The sequence below is a fragment of the Vombatus ursinus genome, unplaced genomic scaffold (genome assembly GCF_900497805.2).
Source record: "Vombatus ursinus unplaced genomic scaffold, bare-nosed wombat genome assembly UNPS02014941.1, whole genome shotgun sequence".
Taxonomy (NCBI): Eukaryota; Metazoa; Chordata; class Mammalia; order Diprotodontia; family Vombatidae; genus Vombatus; species Vombatus ursinus.
In genome coordinates this window covers 2,478,656-2,493,845 of record NW_020954719.1, presented here as the reverse complement: position 1 = coordinate 2,493,845, position 15,190 = coordinate 2,478,656, and the positions used below count along the sequence as shown (strand labels likewise).

The 15,190-nt window shown below is 36.3% G+C and overlaps 1 protein-coding gene across 2 annotated transcripts in view; it reads right to left on the bottom strand.

The window, feature by feature from the left end:
• Positions 1-10,078: 10,078 nt before the first annotated feature.
• Positions 10,079-15,190, bottom strand: part of TMTC1 (transmembrane and tetratricopeptide repeat containing 1) — a 309,040-nt gene continuing 303,928 nt past the window's right edge. For both annotated transcript variants that reach the window (XM_027844461.1, XM_027844462.1), the window contains one exon: positions 10,079-11,424. In XM_027844461.1, the coding sequence (XP_027700262.1) occupies positions 11,272-11,424 (153 nt within the window). In that variant the 3' untranslated portion in view covers positions 10,079-11,271. The remainder of the gene's footprint in view (positions 11,425-15,190) is intronic.

The following is a 15,190-nucleotide window of genomic DNA, read 5'->3' as shown; positions in this document are numbered from 1 at the left end:
CCCTGAGAGTAGGGACTGGGTTATTCATTATATTTTCAGACTAAAACAGATCACTTTAATTACTTTTTCCCTGACATAAACTCCATAAAATAGAGAAAAGCACCAAGTGTACCCAAGAACCATTACATTCCTTCTAGGTCAAAAGGCTCATGAGTCCTGAACAGGGCTGCAAAGTCTCTCCACAGTGCTCAATTCTTGTAATCTCTGCTCCTTTCTCTCCATTTTCTTGTAGACAGCATTTTTCCCTTTAAGAGCTCCCAGGTATGACTCAAGTTTGCCTTCTACCTCAAGTAAGAAAGAAGGAAAAAAGCATCAAAAATATTTTTAAAAAACACAGAAAGAAGAAATTCAGTAGGGAGATACATGCAGTTCATTTTTGTTACCACAATATTAAAAATAATATATACTTAAACCAAACTATGTAACAGAAGTCCAGTTTCATGAACAATTTTTTATTCTTTATATTTTGAAATGTTTGGGTTTGTTGATATTTGCTAAGTTCATAATTTAAAAAAACTGGAAAAGATAAATTCCACCAAAGACAAAGGAAATGAACCTAAGGACACTCGCTGAGAAACCTTAGTGTTCAATTAACACACAATTTGTGGATCAATGGATATCTACTCCATACCAAGAAGTTGAGAGACTAGGCCACTTGCCTTTTTACAGAATATCCCCAGAGAATGGTGGGGGCACCATAAAAAGTTGCCCCCAGAAAGGTAGGGTAGTTAGTCAGACACCCTGATGAGCTAGAAGAAAAGAGTGATGTATTACTAGATAAGTGAACTATAGAAGGAAAGAGATACCTACTAGTGGTAGAAAGATTGGCAAATAATAGCTCAGAAGACAAAGTTTCGAATGGGAAAGATATTACTATAACTCAATGACTTTCCTTCAGACTGAGAAACACCTAAGTATTAAAGGAGATTGGGGAAGACTGAGCCAAGAGGAAGTTCCTTTCCTGCCTAGAGTTTCATCTGTGGGAACCCCTAGGGTAAAGAGACAATCTATAAATAGGCACAGTTAGGTGATACAGTGGATAGAGCATCGGGCCTGGAGGCAGGAGCACCTACCTTCCCAGGGTTGTTGTGAGGATCAAATGAGATAATAATTGTAAAGCACCTAGCACATGATAAGTGTTATATAAATGCAATTCTTATTACTATTATTACTATACTTGAAAATATTGTTAATCAACCTGACCTTTCAGCAAAGCCATATTTAGGATTGCAGGCCCATAGATGTGATGCCAATGATGATAAGCCTAAATCATCAACCAGCTAAGGTATAGATGCATAAAAGGTCAGCAGATCACAAAAGAGCTAGCCAGGCCAACTTATAATGTTGCAGGAAATGTAAAAGAAATTATTGTGTAAGTAGTCAGATGGCATCCTTGTCTATGTAATGCATACATTACATATAATTAAATATGTTGTCACATTGATATGTGTTAATTGTATGTTTCTGAATGTATTTTGCTGTTCATGTTTATGTATTAGTTTCATGTATTCAACGTAGCTACAAGTTTGTTAGCTATGTTTTGCTTTTTGTACTCTAATGATTTTACATATGTTTGCTCTGTAGATAGGGCAATTAATATTATTTCTATTAGCTATGCTTTGCTGCTTCTAGGTATACATTTTTAACTGTTTAAGATTATTTAATTATGTACGATAGGTATGCATATATCATCATGATGCACATCTTGTATTCTGCATGTAATTTAAATATATAGCCATTAAAATATCCTCACAAGTGATGCCTTCTATTGGTTTCCTGCCACTGCATGTAACATCAATGTGATGTTAATAATATGATGGGATAATTGTGAATTTAGAATAATAATTTATATGATATATTCAATAAGATACTTATAATACTTATTAAGTATCTATTACATAGCAGACATTATGCTAAGAGTTAGATCACCTTTAATATATGAAATATTATGTTTATGATGCTTATAGTGTACATTTGCAGATGCCAAATAAGCCGTAAGTGATTTTTTGGTGTCCTCAAAATTTGGGGCTGAGAGGAGGAATGTAACCCAGCTTTCCAAAACCTCTGGGGAGGGCCCAGGTAAAAAGCAATTATAGAGAATCATGTAAGCTGGGAAACACTAGTATATTCTCCTGTAAAAGGGCAAAAAAAAATACAGATTATTCCACAAATCAGAAACAGGTGTGCAGTTGTTCTCTGTTTTTATCCAGCCCTCCCTGCCTTTTGCTCTATATTTTTTTAGGGATATTACTACTTGGATGTCTCACTATTACCTGAAACTCAGCATATCCCAAATCATCTTCTCCCAATTTCCCCATTATTGTTCATGATGCTAGAATTCTTCTGTAATCTGTACTGTACTTCCTTAAAGAACCAAGGTAGAAAAAGGATCAGAAACACTCATGGTTTTTTTATCTTAAAGTAAACAGAGAGTCAGAGGATCACATATTTTTAGAACCTAAAGAGACCTCAAAGCCTATCCAGTCCAACCCCATCGCTTTACCCATAAGGAAACTGAGGCGTAGAAAGAGCAGGCGGCATACTTAAGGTCACCCAGGTGAAGAGCAAGAGGCATACCTAAAGTCACACATCAGAGACGATTCGAACTCGGGTCCTCTAACTCCAGGGCCAACGTGCTTTCTGCTGTGCCGTGTTGCCTCCTAAATTATGGTAGAGAACATCTGTTTTGTCCCTCCATCCTCTAAATTTAATCTAAAAGATTCTGAAGACATTAACTTGAGTAGTTTCAGGCTTGTGGTCATTATGTCTGCTGACAGTCATCAGCCCCTGGCAGTAAGTGAGGCATTCTCTACCTCAGGCGTACCTCGGTACCCATCTGGTGGGAAAGTGTGGCATTCACTCAGGTTCCATGGAAACATTTGGCAGGGTAGGTACCCTTGCCTTCTTTATTCTTTTTTATAATTGCTAATTAAAGTCCCAAAGTCCAAATAATCTATACTTCAAAGTTTAGAGTAAAATACACATCCATAGTGTGCTTACAGAATTATTTTCATTATAATTTTTATATAAAATAGACAATTACATAAATTTTATTTTGCAAATACTATGTTCAGAGCTTCTTAGTCAAAGTATACACAAACCAGACAATGAAAAAAGTGTATAAATGATTTGAGTTTTCATTGGCCTAAATCCAAGCTAGCTGTTTTGTTTTTTAATAAATTACATATGCCTAACTGGATCACTTGATGTAAAAACAAATATATAGTACATACAACTGAGAATATAAAGTAAGAATACTGTGAACAAAGAATTTCATTTTAAGAACAAAAACAGGAAACACCATAACTTTTATTAGGTCAAATGATTTCTACACGAAAAGGCATGCCAGAACTTCTACAGATAGTTTCAAGAAATCCTAAAGATGTTGTAAGAAGAGTGTTAATCGAACCCTCTAAAAAGAAATAGTACTCACTTTCATCAGCTTAGCCATCGGTACCCTTTCCTTAAGTGGTTTGGATGACATCATTAAAACAGCTACAAGCTATTTCCTTAATGACCTAAACCTTTTAAATCCATATTGGGCAAGATACCAGTACCTAATAAAACATCACTATGTCTTAAGACATCCCTAAAAGTGTCATCAAAGACTTCCAAATTAGTGTAGGAGGCTTGTCCTTGGAGCATGCCCAGATTCCTGAGGGGCTTGTCCTGTGCATGCATAGATCTCCTAAGATGAAGGTACTGTGTCTCCTATTATGTGGTTGGGGGTAGCCTCCTTTGATTTGCTGCATAACTAGAACAGACTGCATCTTTAACACTGGTGAGACTGAGATGGTCATTGTCTTTCTGACATTGTGGTGGGCCCTTTTCTGCTGCAGAGGGTGAAGATCACAGTTTACCTACAGTGCTGCCACCATGAAGTGAACTGGTGAGAGGGAAAGGACTTCTTTCCCCTGCCCCCCTTCTCTTTTACACCTATGCCAAGGGAAGTGGGCCTGGGGGGTGTTTGTTTCTATTCTGTGTTGTATGTCTTCAATTTCAGGTACAGGTATAATCCCCACAAGGCTGGGAGTTGGAGCCAATGTGACCTTGAAGCCAGGATTCCAGGTGGATGTTTCAGCCAGACTGCCTGGCAGGGAAACCCAGCTGGGTGGAGCTAGGGTACTTCTGACACAAGCCCAAAGACAGTTTTTGGCTTGGAACTGGGACTGTCCTCTCTAGAAACTGAGCTAAACTGTGAACCTAATTCCCTTTCCATCCTTAAAGACAGGGGTGGTGCAAAGGGCTCCCCTTTGGGATTATGATTCCTATGTGTTGGGGGAATGAGTTTGTATATTTGTGATTATACCTTGAAGTATTTCTTTGTAAGAGCTAATTATCAAGTGGCTAAATGGAATAGGGGACCCACCTCCTACATTTGGAAGAACACCACTGGTGGGGGCCAGAGTCAATGGCAGAGAGTCTAGACATCCCCAAACCTCTTAAGGAAACAGGAGAAGTTTGGGAGAGGAATGTATTCTAACATACCTGACCTATAGGCAGTGGGAACCATGCTGGTCAGTGTTACATCAGAAAGAAATAACAATCACTACTATCAAATAGCACTCTAAGGTTAACAAAACAGTTTATAAATAGTATCCCAATTTATCCTCACAATAACCCTAGGAAGTAGGTGCTATTATTATCTCAGTTTTAGAGACGAGGGAACTGAGGCTGGCAGATAAAATGACTTGCCCAAGGCCATCTGGCTAATTAGTATCTTAAGCCAGTTTTGAACTCAGGTCTTCCTGCCTCCAGGTCCAGAACCATATCCATTACTGCACTACCTACTGCCTCTGAATATCTCCCTTGAATATCTATCCTTCCAATCCTTTGGGGCCCAGCTTGGGTTGCCACCTTTTCCATGAAGCCTTTACTGATATAATAACTCTCTACTCCCTGCCCCCAAACTCCTCACCAGAAATGATTTTTTCCTTCTTTAGAGCTTTGTTGGCTCCTCTTCATGTACTAAGTTATATTATATTAACTTGTGTCTGACTTTCCTGCCCCTCTAGACTGTGAGCTCCTTCAAGGCACAATGCCTTTCATTTTTTTTTGAGGGGGGGGTTCTCAACCTGTGCTTTATTTGGCATAGTAATGGCCCTGTGGAAATACAGATCAATAACATATATACAAATGAAAATCTTAGAGAATTACATGGGACACTGAGAGGTTAAATGACTTGCCTATGATCACATAGGTGGCAAAGGTTGTATGTGTCAGAAGTAGGACTTGAATCCATTCCAAGACTTGGCTGTCTCCCTGCCTTCCACATACAAGGCTCTTAATATATATATTTATTGATATTGAGTTTAAAATATTACATGCCACTGTCCATGCTGGTCAAACTGGGGAGAAACCAAGTACATCTATACCTGATAGAGACCTTTTCAGATAGACAAAAATGAAGATAGCTTCTTGTAGGAATAAAAACCTGTAAATTGGAATAGTTTTTCATTTTACATGTGTTTAAATATTCCTGAGCATTTTAATAGAATGATCCTTTAGAGATCAAAAAAGGAATACTAAACAGGGACCCATTGATAAAAATAACCATAACTATTCCTTTGCATATCTTAAATAGGACCATTTGCTTTGAGGAATTTTGACAGGCTGTGTGTGTGTGTGTGTGTGCGCGCGCGCGTGTGTGTGTGAGAGAGAGTGAGAGACAGACAGACAGACAATGTTTCTGATGCAGTTATATTGTCTCTTAACCATTAAGCCACATACCTACTGAAAACAGAAATAAAAAAGAATTACTATTTAGGAATAACTTCAATATAGTTCTCTTTTATACCAAAACACTAATAGCAAGCACAGAAAGATTCCCTATCTTAAATTATATTTATATATGTTTATATAATATATAATATATATTAAATTATAATTATCTTTCAATTTGGCAATCATCAGTTGCCTTTCTTTAGTTTACTCAACTATCAGGAAGTGTATTTATTCTTCAAAAAAGTAATTAAAAGATGCTATTTACAGAGCCATGTCTTGCCTATATGATGGGGAGTATTTGTAAAAGTAAAAGTAAGCTGGAAACTAGGAAAAATTTATTTTTTAAAAAATAAGCAAAATATAGTCACACTTGGTTTTAAAATAATCTGTTAGTAGTTTCCTATAACTTTATTTACCTAAGAGGAACAGAGACACAAACAAAAACAGGGGGAAAACCACAATGAATCTATACCCAATTCCAAAGGATGAATGATTAGAGTCATAAACTATGAGTTAGATAATACATTTTGAGTATCTTAAAGAATGCCACACCCCTTAGAGTTGTGTACAATTTAAATCTTGTCTTCATGTGCATAGGCTCATTTGGCTACTACTGCAATCTCTGAAGAATTATAGCTAAAACTGTCCAGGTGCATATGCAGTTCAACAAAATTACTTGCTTCTCAATTTTCTGAAGGTAGATTCAAACAATTATTTATGCTCCCCCTTTAATTCTTTGGTAATCTTTGGTTAATTTTTTTTACTTCAGCCTAGGAATTTAATAAGCTAGAAATTCCAAAAGAGCATATCCTCTTCTGTCTTTGGAAACTAGGTAGAAATTAGTCATTCTTCTGTAACTTAGTATGTAAATCCTGGAGAATTTCCTAAGGCACACAGAGGTTAGTTGGCCAGGTTTGCATGGCTAGAAAAAGAAATGTGAATCCAGTTCTTCCTGAGCCAAGTCTAGTGATGTTGCTGCTATACCACACTTGGCTCAGTAAGAAGAAAGTAGGTAAAACTCCTATGAAAGCTGCCAGATAAAGATACTCACCTGCAAGTTGGATTTTTCCCTTCCAGTTAAAACATGCACAAACTTTTTTTAGCTGGGCTCTCCTTTCAAATTATAACCAGTCTTTGTAGTTTAATTTGTCTGGAACTGTTTTGATGTCTTCATTTGGATTCTGACCTAAAATGTATTTGCACAATGTAATTTTAAAATGTGCACTGTGTGAGGTGTTTCCTCTTAAGAATTTCAGCAAATATCATTTATTTCACGTTCCACAGGACTGCAACTAAAACATTCTGTGAAAGACTTAAAAGCCAAAGGAAAGAATGCATTCTGGGGCTACATTGACTAAAATTTATTTTTATTCCAGGTGACCCATAACATATTGGTAATCTTTGCCTTGTTTTACTTGTTATACTTATCCCTCTTTAATATTTATACTGGTCTCTGCAGAGGTCTGAATAACTTTATATACACAAAGAACAGTAGGGAGCATATGAAGCACTTTCCTTTTGTCCTGGTATTTAGATCATTAATCTGGGAAAAAAATAGTTGGCCTTAAAACATCACTACAGATCTTATTTTGGAAATGAAATTGTTGTTTTTTTCCTCCTTTATCAACTGACCTTTCAAAAACTGACTTCATAATACTGTAGCTCTTAGCAAAGTTAAGAAAAATTTCCAGGAAGAATTCCACCAGTTTGCAATGTTTAAGATAGCTCCCAAAGGCAATCTTTCATTCTGTACCTACTAGTTAGCATATGTAGTTTGTGGTGGGAGAGAAACAGAAATAAATATACTACACCTAGAATAGAAGAGTGCAGGGGTGGGACTTTAGTCATTGAATTGGTACTATGTCAAATTCAGTGCTAACCCATTTCTATCTCATTCTCTGGTTTCTTTCCCCCATTTTACCAACACAGAATGGTGCTGTCAGTAGAGACTACATCATTACTACAGTCCCAGTTACCATATAGGCATTCATAATAACCTCTCAAGTGCCCAAAGCAATTATATAAATCCAGAAATTGTAAAAGTTTTAAATCTGCATTGATTGGAAGAGGGAGTTTCTTTACACTGAGATCCCTATGCAAATTAAATCACAGGTCCAGATTTCTTTTTTAAAAATACAAATAAAAATCAATATAGAGGGCCCTAAATGTCTTTTGAAATACTATCTAAATTATTATCTCATACTTTTAAAAGTAGAAAACACCTAACTAGTGCAAAAACACAAATTGCATCAGTAGTGATATGTTTTTGTTTTGATTTGGTTTTTACCTGTTTCTCTCAGAGGCTTTTGGGATTTAACTGCCAATTTAATTATGCCAAGTGTCTTATAGCTTCAGAACATCCTTTTCAATTTGAGGTTTTTTTCTCCTCTTAGGCCTTTCTTTTTTCGAACTAGACCTATAATTCATTGGTATACAGAATTCTCATGAGGAAACTCCCTCTACTGATGCAGATTTGCACTTATTCTGAAACTTAGAGGCTTAGAGAGAGTCACATGGGCACTGAAAGGTTAAGTGATTCACCCAGGGTCACACAGCCAGTAGATGTCAAAAACTGTTGTTGAACCCAGGTCTTCTTGACTCCAGGAATGGCTTTCCATCCCTAACATTAAGGTGCCTTTCCATTTGTTTTACCACCTCGGTGTTTGCTATACCTGAAAATGCTTGTTACCAACAAGCTGGGGACTCTTTAAAATTTGAGCTCCATGCTATATATACAATTTAGGATAGTGATATTGCAACTATTAAAAGCTTATTTTCCTGAGGAATCAATGAAATTAAAATGTACTTAAAGCTTTAACTAGCTATAGGATTCACTCCATTAAAACATTAGCCTAAACATAAAACCTAATATAGGTTTCCTCTCCAAGATAATTTTACATTTTGAAAATCTGTTAAAAATTTTTTTCATTCCTTCAATGTTGAATTTATGTTCTTAGAATGTAAGTTTCTTAAGATTAGATATTGAACTACATCACACATCTAGATAAGGAAAAGACATTTACCCTCTCTATTACCTTCCTAAGCTGTCCCTGAGAACAAGAGGTTCCTCCTGATTTATTTTTGGGTCTGATTTACTGAACTACAGTGTGGATGCCATGTTCCTTCCTATTTAGATTTGAATGTCTTTGAGTCTATCTTGTTTGTATAATACCTAGCACAGTGCCACACACAGCATGGCATTTAGTAATTACTGTTTAAAGGAAAATGATTATCAGAATCAAGTTTCTAGAATGGATGAACACTTTCATTCTCTTTGTTTCAGTCTTTTATAGCATTATCCATCATTTATGACTGACACCCACCCAATTGCTTAGATTGTCCACGAATGACTTGAAATCAGTGGTGTCAAACTCAGATTGAAACGGGGGCTGCTAACCTGTACATAAGGATGTCTTCAGGCCACATACTGATTTAGCAAACCACATATTAACATTATAATCTGGTGTGGCCACACTTGGGAGTGTTATGGGCCACATGTTTGACATCTGTGTTCTAAATCATCTCTAGTTTGTGGGTACCGTTAGAACTTTGCTACTTTTCACTTTGGAATTGTCTTCTGTTGTTCTCATTACCAGTTTGGAAATATGGTATTAAACCACTACAAAAAATGATGTGTACATACATATACTAAACATTTTATTATAAGTTAAAAATAAATAACACTCAAAACTAAAGTCCAAATTATGAGTTTCACTTTGCTTCTACTTTCACTTAGAAAAAGATGTGTATTGTGTTTAATTAGCAATTTAGACAGTCTCTCACCAAGTCAGTGAAACAAAACATACTCTGTACTCTTCAGGAAAGCCCAACAATAAAAAATACATTTCTAAAACAAATAAACCAAGGCCCTTGGGTCTAATTCATTTCATGCTCTAGGCACAGAGCCTCACTAACTCTAAGATAAGTGAATCAAGTTCTCTTTTTAAAGTTTTTTTTTTATACTTTTGTGCTTGACTATAAAAAAATTTCTCAATACTTTATTTCCCCCCTCAAAAAATAATGAGACCTAGGATATCCAATATTAAACTAATAAAGTGATTTCTATTCATTTATATTGTTAACTTTGTTTTGCAAAATTACAATTTTTTCCATCAAAATGTCAATATTTGGGAGAATGAATTGATGAATATAAAAGCATTTATTAAGTGCTTAGTATGTGCAAGCCACTTGTGTTAAGTGCTGCAGATAAAAATACAGAAAGCGAGATGATCCCTATCCTTAAGGTGCTTACATTCAAATAGAGGAAGATATTTTATATAGATATTGATATATATGATAGATATGATAACATATCTATATGATATATCCATATGCAATATAGATATATCGCATCTATCATATCTTATAAATAAATATCATATATCATATTTATATATACACATATATATGATATATATGGAAGTGGGAGCCAGAGATGGGTTTTTTTCATTTGGAAAAATATAAGAATGGTGAGTAGAATCATAGGGCAATTGATTTGACACACCCTTTTTAGAAATGGTACGGTTGCTTTAATTACTGTGTCCAGACTAAGAGGTAGAAAAGGAAAAGGGTACTCACAGTGGAGTGGCAAGAAGATGGGCAGAATGTGGCAAGGAAGATCTGGAGGTGACTACACATAGTAAACTCTCACCCAGAATGAGAGCATGAGAATAGTGTTTGTGATTTTAACAGCTCTGTTAACATACTGGAGGGGAACTATTACAAAAGTGATAGTACGTTTAGTGACAATAAAATATTCAAGTAATATTTCCTTATAATAATTAACTATACTGTCCTTTTCTCTTTCTTCCTCCTGCCCTTTCCTTTACACATGGACAGGCAGGGATTTCCAAGCGTAATTCTAGTGGCTTTCCTTATAAATTATATGAGAATGGAAAAAAAAGAAATTTGAGAGTGGGCCATTGTTTACTCCCAATAGAACTTTGAAAACAGTCCCCTCCCTTGCATTATCCTTTTATCCCTGTGCTTTCTCCTAGGTTCCAGATATTGATCCCCATACTCTCTCCAAGGTTGCAAATAATATCACACTGGCCCTCAGGATTAAGTAAATTATCCCTTGGTGGTCTTTTGCTAATACTCCATGGAATTTTCTATTTGGTTTGCTTTGTAAATATTCAGTCTCAGGATCTTCTTCCATTTTCTTTTCCCCCTCGACAAGAACTAGATGCTGTGCCTCTACAGTGTCTAATGCTTTTTAAATTTTTTGATATGAATAACTGAAAAAAAATATATGGGCTTTCAGAATTGATAGAAAAGAGCAATATTTGGAGGGATCCCTAGGGCTAACCCAAGCATAACAGTTGGTTAAAATGAGGTTATTTCCTTATTCTTTTCCTTTGCTCTTGACCATTCTTTATGACCTGTGGAAATACAAATTTCATTGCACTTAGTGTTAGCAATGGTTGTATACATATGCACCATCCTGGATGATGAGCTTGACCAAAGTCTTGTCTCCACTGCTACGAAAATGAAGTCTCCCATAATTTTCCCTCTCCCAGAGAGCTCAAATTATCCCAAGAGCCTTAGTCAAAGTGCTACTGTGTCTGATCTTTTTCTTGAAACTTCCTGTAATCGCTTTTCTAATCGATCCAATTTGGCCAGATTTTCCTTCAGCAACTTGCTATTTGGAACCAGTTGTAAGGCTTTCTCATAATAACCTCTTGCAGAAACATAGTCTCCCTGTGGGGGAAAAAAGAAGAGTTACATTCTGTTCCATAAGAATACTGCCATCTGAGAAAGGCAAATGTGAGAAATCAACATCTATACTCAATTTAATATTAATGTTATAAAAGGAAATATTCCACACTACTGGCAATTTTATCCTTGTTGGTGGACACTCTCCAAAAATCCGTTTGTTTTAAGTACAGGACCAGATGGGGAATGTGAAGAAACAAGAATCAAACCATGAGGTGGGACAGTAGAAGAACAGATTTTCAATTCTATTAATGCAAGGTATAAGAATTTGGGGTAAAGTATTTGCAAATGACAGCAAGGTCATTACTTAAAGGCCTTCTCATGGGTAGAACACAGCTGGTGCCTTTTGGTGTTGAGATAACCTCAATGAATTTTAGGTCACTCTCTGACACTGACCTAGATGAGACAGGTAGGTGGCACAGTATAGAGCCTGGTGTCAGGAAGACCTGAATTCAAACCTAGCTTCAGATACTTACTAACTGCTACTTAACTTCTGTTAACTTCTGTTTGCCTCAGTTTCCTCAACTGAAAAATGGGGATAATAATAGCACCGTCTTTCTAGGGTTGTTGTGAAGATCTTGTGAGACAATATTTGTAAAGTACTTAGCGCAGCGCCTGGCACGTAGTAAGTGCTTTATAAATGCTATAAAACCACAATCGATGTTATTTTTGGAAGGATTTTTTTATCAGCGTAACTTCTGCTACTATCTCTTCTTGGGAGCAGTATATGGGAAGGGAGGAAATATCTCATTACTCTAGCTGCTGCTCTTACTGCCAATCCAAATCCAACTGTCCTCACATGTTCTATCCACTACATCACTGTCAGCCCTGTTGTCTTCATTGTTTTCATTCTCTTGCCTTTGTCTTTTCTCCACTCTAGATTCTAGCTTTCTTCAGCTACCCTTTTGTGTACCCCTTTGGCTATGAGGTCTCAATTCATTCTTCAATCCTTGCCCTTTGCTCCTAACTAATTCCTAATTCCAGACTTTCTTAATTCTGTTAATGGCATAGTGACATTGTCACATTTACCCAGATTTAAAACCCTGGATTTGCAGATGGTTCCTCCCTCACCATTAACACTCAGCTAATCTCTAAATGAGAAGGTAAGGGAATAAGCATTTATATAATGCCTACTGTGTGCCAGACACTATGCTAAGTGGTTTTTACAAATATTATTTCATTTGATCTCATAACCCTGGGAGGTAGGTGCTATTATTATAAGCAGACAGAGGTTAAGTGATTTGCCACAGGTCACACAGCTACTAAGGTTAGTTATATCTGAATTTAGGTCTTTCTGATTTCAGACAAAGCACTCTATCCACTGTGCCACCTAACTGCCTAAATCTTATAGATTCCATAATGTATCAACCTTTGGTCTCCTTTTTTCCATTTTCACTGGCAAATACCATAGTTACTTTGTTACCTCTACCCTGGACTATTGTAATAACCTATTAACATCTGAAATATGGGTGTTTCAGGGTAGGTGCTGGGACAAAATAGAGAATAATGCATTTCTTTAAGATAGAAATGGAATAAAAAAGCAAAGTGGAATGCTGGACTGTAATTTTTTATTTTTACTTATTTTTATTTTATTTATTTATTTTTTTTGCTTTTTTGGTGAGGCAATCAGGGTTAAGTGACTTGCCCAGGGTCACACAGCTAGTAAGTGTCGTGTCTGAGACTGGATTTGAACTCATGTCCTCTTGACTTCAAGGCCAGAGCTTTATACACTGCGCCACCTAGCTGCCCCCTGGACTGCATTTTTTTAAAAAGAGGAATCTTAACACAGATATAGGAAAAAGGCTTACATTTAGGCAACAACAAAAAAAAATCATAAATTCATGAAGAGAGACACCTTAGTCTCTCCTTAATGGCAGCTTCTGTGGGAAAAGGTCAGGATGTTTGAATTGATTTTAGGCAACATTCACAGTGTCTGGATTACTGGAAGTAAAGGTCTCACTGTTCTTTGCCCTGGTCAGATACCCTGCTTATCTTCCACAAATGTGGAAAACTATATCCTGTTTGGGCTGCCACATCTAGGAAACGATATAAAAAGAACTGGAGAAATGGCTGAAGGAACTAAGGATATTTAATATAGAGAAGAGAATATGGGGTGAGGGGGAAATGACTGTTGTCTTCAAGTGTTTATAAGGCTGTCATATAGAAGGATGACCAGTTATTTTATTGTGTAGTTCTAAAGCAGTGGGCAGCTAGGCAGTGCAACAGATAAGCACTGGGCTGGAAATCAGGAAGACCCATCCCTACTTAAGGTATAAGAAGACTAGAAAATGAGGGGGGGGTAGCTTATTGAGGCTTTGAATGCTAAAGAGAACATTTTGTATTTGCTTCTGGAGCAATATGAAGCCACTGGAGTTTACTGAGTGGGGGGGAGTGAGGGTGACATGATCAGATCTTCATTTTAGGAAAATCACTTTAGTGGCTGAACAGAGGCTGGACCGAAATGGGGCAGAGAGACCCACCAGCAAGCTATTGCAATAGTCTAGGCATGAAGTGATGGAGTCCTGTACCAGGGTAGCAGCTGTGTCAAAGAAAGGAAGGGAATGTATTCGAGAGATGCTGCAAAGGTGAGACAGGTCTTGGCAACAGCTTAAATAAGGGAGTTGAGAGATAGTGAAGAATCCAGGATGACTGGACTTCAAACCTGAGGAACTGGGAGGATGGTGTTGCCCTCTACAGTCTGGATTATGTAAGGATCTAAACAAAGTAAATACGCTATATACCTAAGGGGAACTTCTCGAGCTTACATGAATGGGACAAAAGGATATCCAGCAATCTGGAGCTGTGTTACCCCCATGCCACATGTGCTTGAGTCTATGTTCCCCTGGCCTCCATATGTACTTGAGGGAGAGTGTGTTATGGACTTTTAAAGGGAAAGAGGAGTATAGAGAAGAAAAAGTATGAGTATAGAATGGAAGGAAACAATTAACTATCATAACCATAAATGTGAATAGGATGAATTTACTATTAAAATAGAAGATGTTAGTAGAATGTAAAGCAAAATGCAACAAGAAGCATACTTAAACATTAATTCTCACAATTAAAATGAAGGGCTGGAGCAAAAGCTATTATGCCTCAGCTGAACACAAAAAAAATCACAAGTAGCAGTTATGATTTCAGATAAGTCAACAGCAAAATTAAACTTAATTTTTTTAAAAAGAGAAACTATTTTGCTTGTTGGTAACACAAATATTGAATTAATTTGTTAGCATATGCACCCAATAGCATAACTTCTAAATACACTAAAGACACTAAGTCAATTACAAGGCGAAAGAGACAATAAAACTACAATTTAAATTGAGGGATCTCAGTTTATCTCTATCAGCCCTTGATAAATTTAACCAAAAGCAAACAAGAATTAATGAAAGGACATGAACAGAATTTTAGGAAAACTAGATATGAAAAATGTCTGATGATTACTAAATGAAAACAGAAAAGAGTATACATATTTCTAAACTGTGCATGACACCTTTATAAAAACTGGTCATGTTCAACAACATATTTCTAAACTGTGCATGATACCTTTATAAAAACTGGTCATGTTCTACAACATAAAAACCTCAAAAATGCAGAAAAATAGAAATATTATACACATAATTTGTTAATCATAACATAAAAATATATTAAAGGACCACTGGAAAAAATATTAAAAATCAACTCAAAACTAAATAACTTATCCTAAAAGAATTGCTAGGTAAAAGAATAATCATAGATATAATAGATAATTTTATTG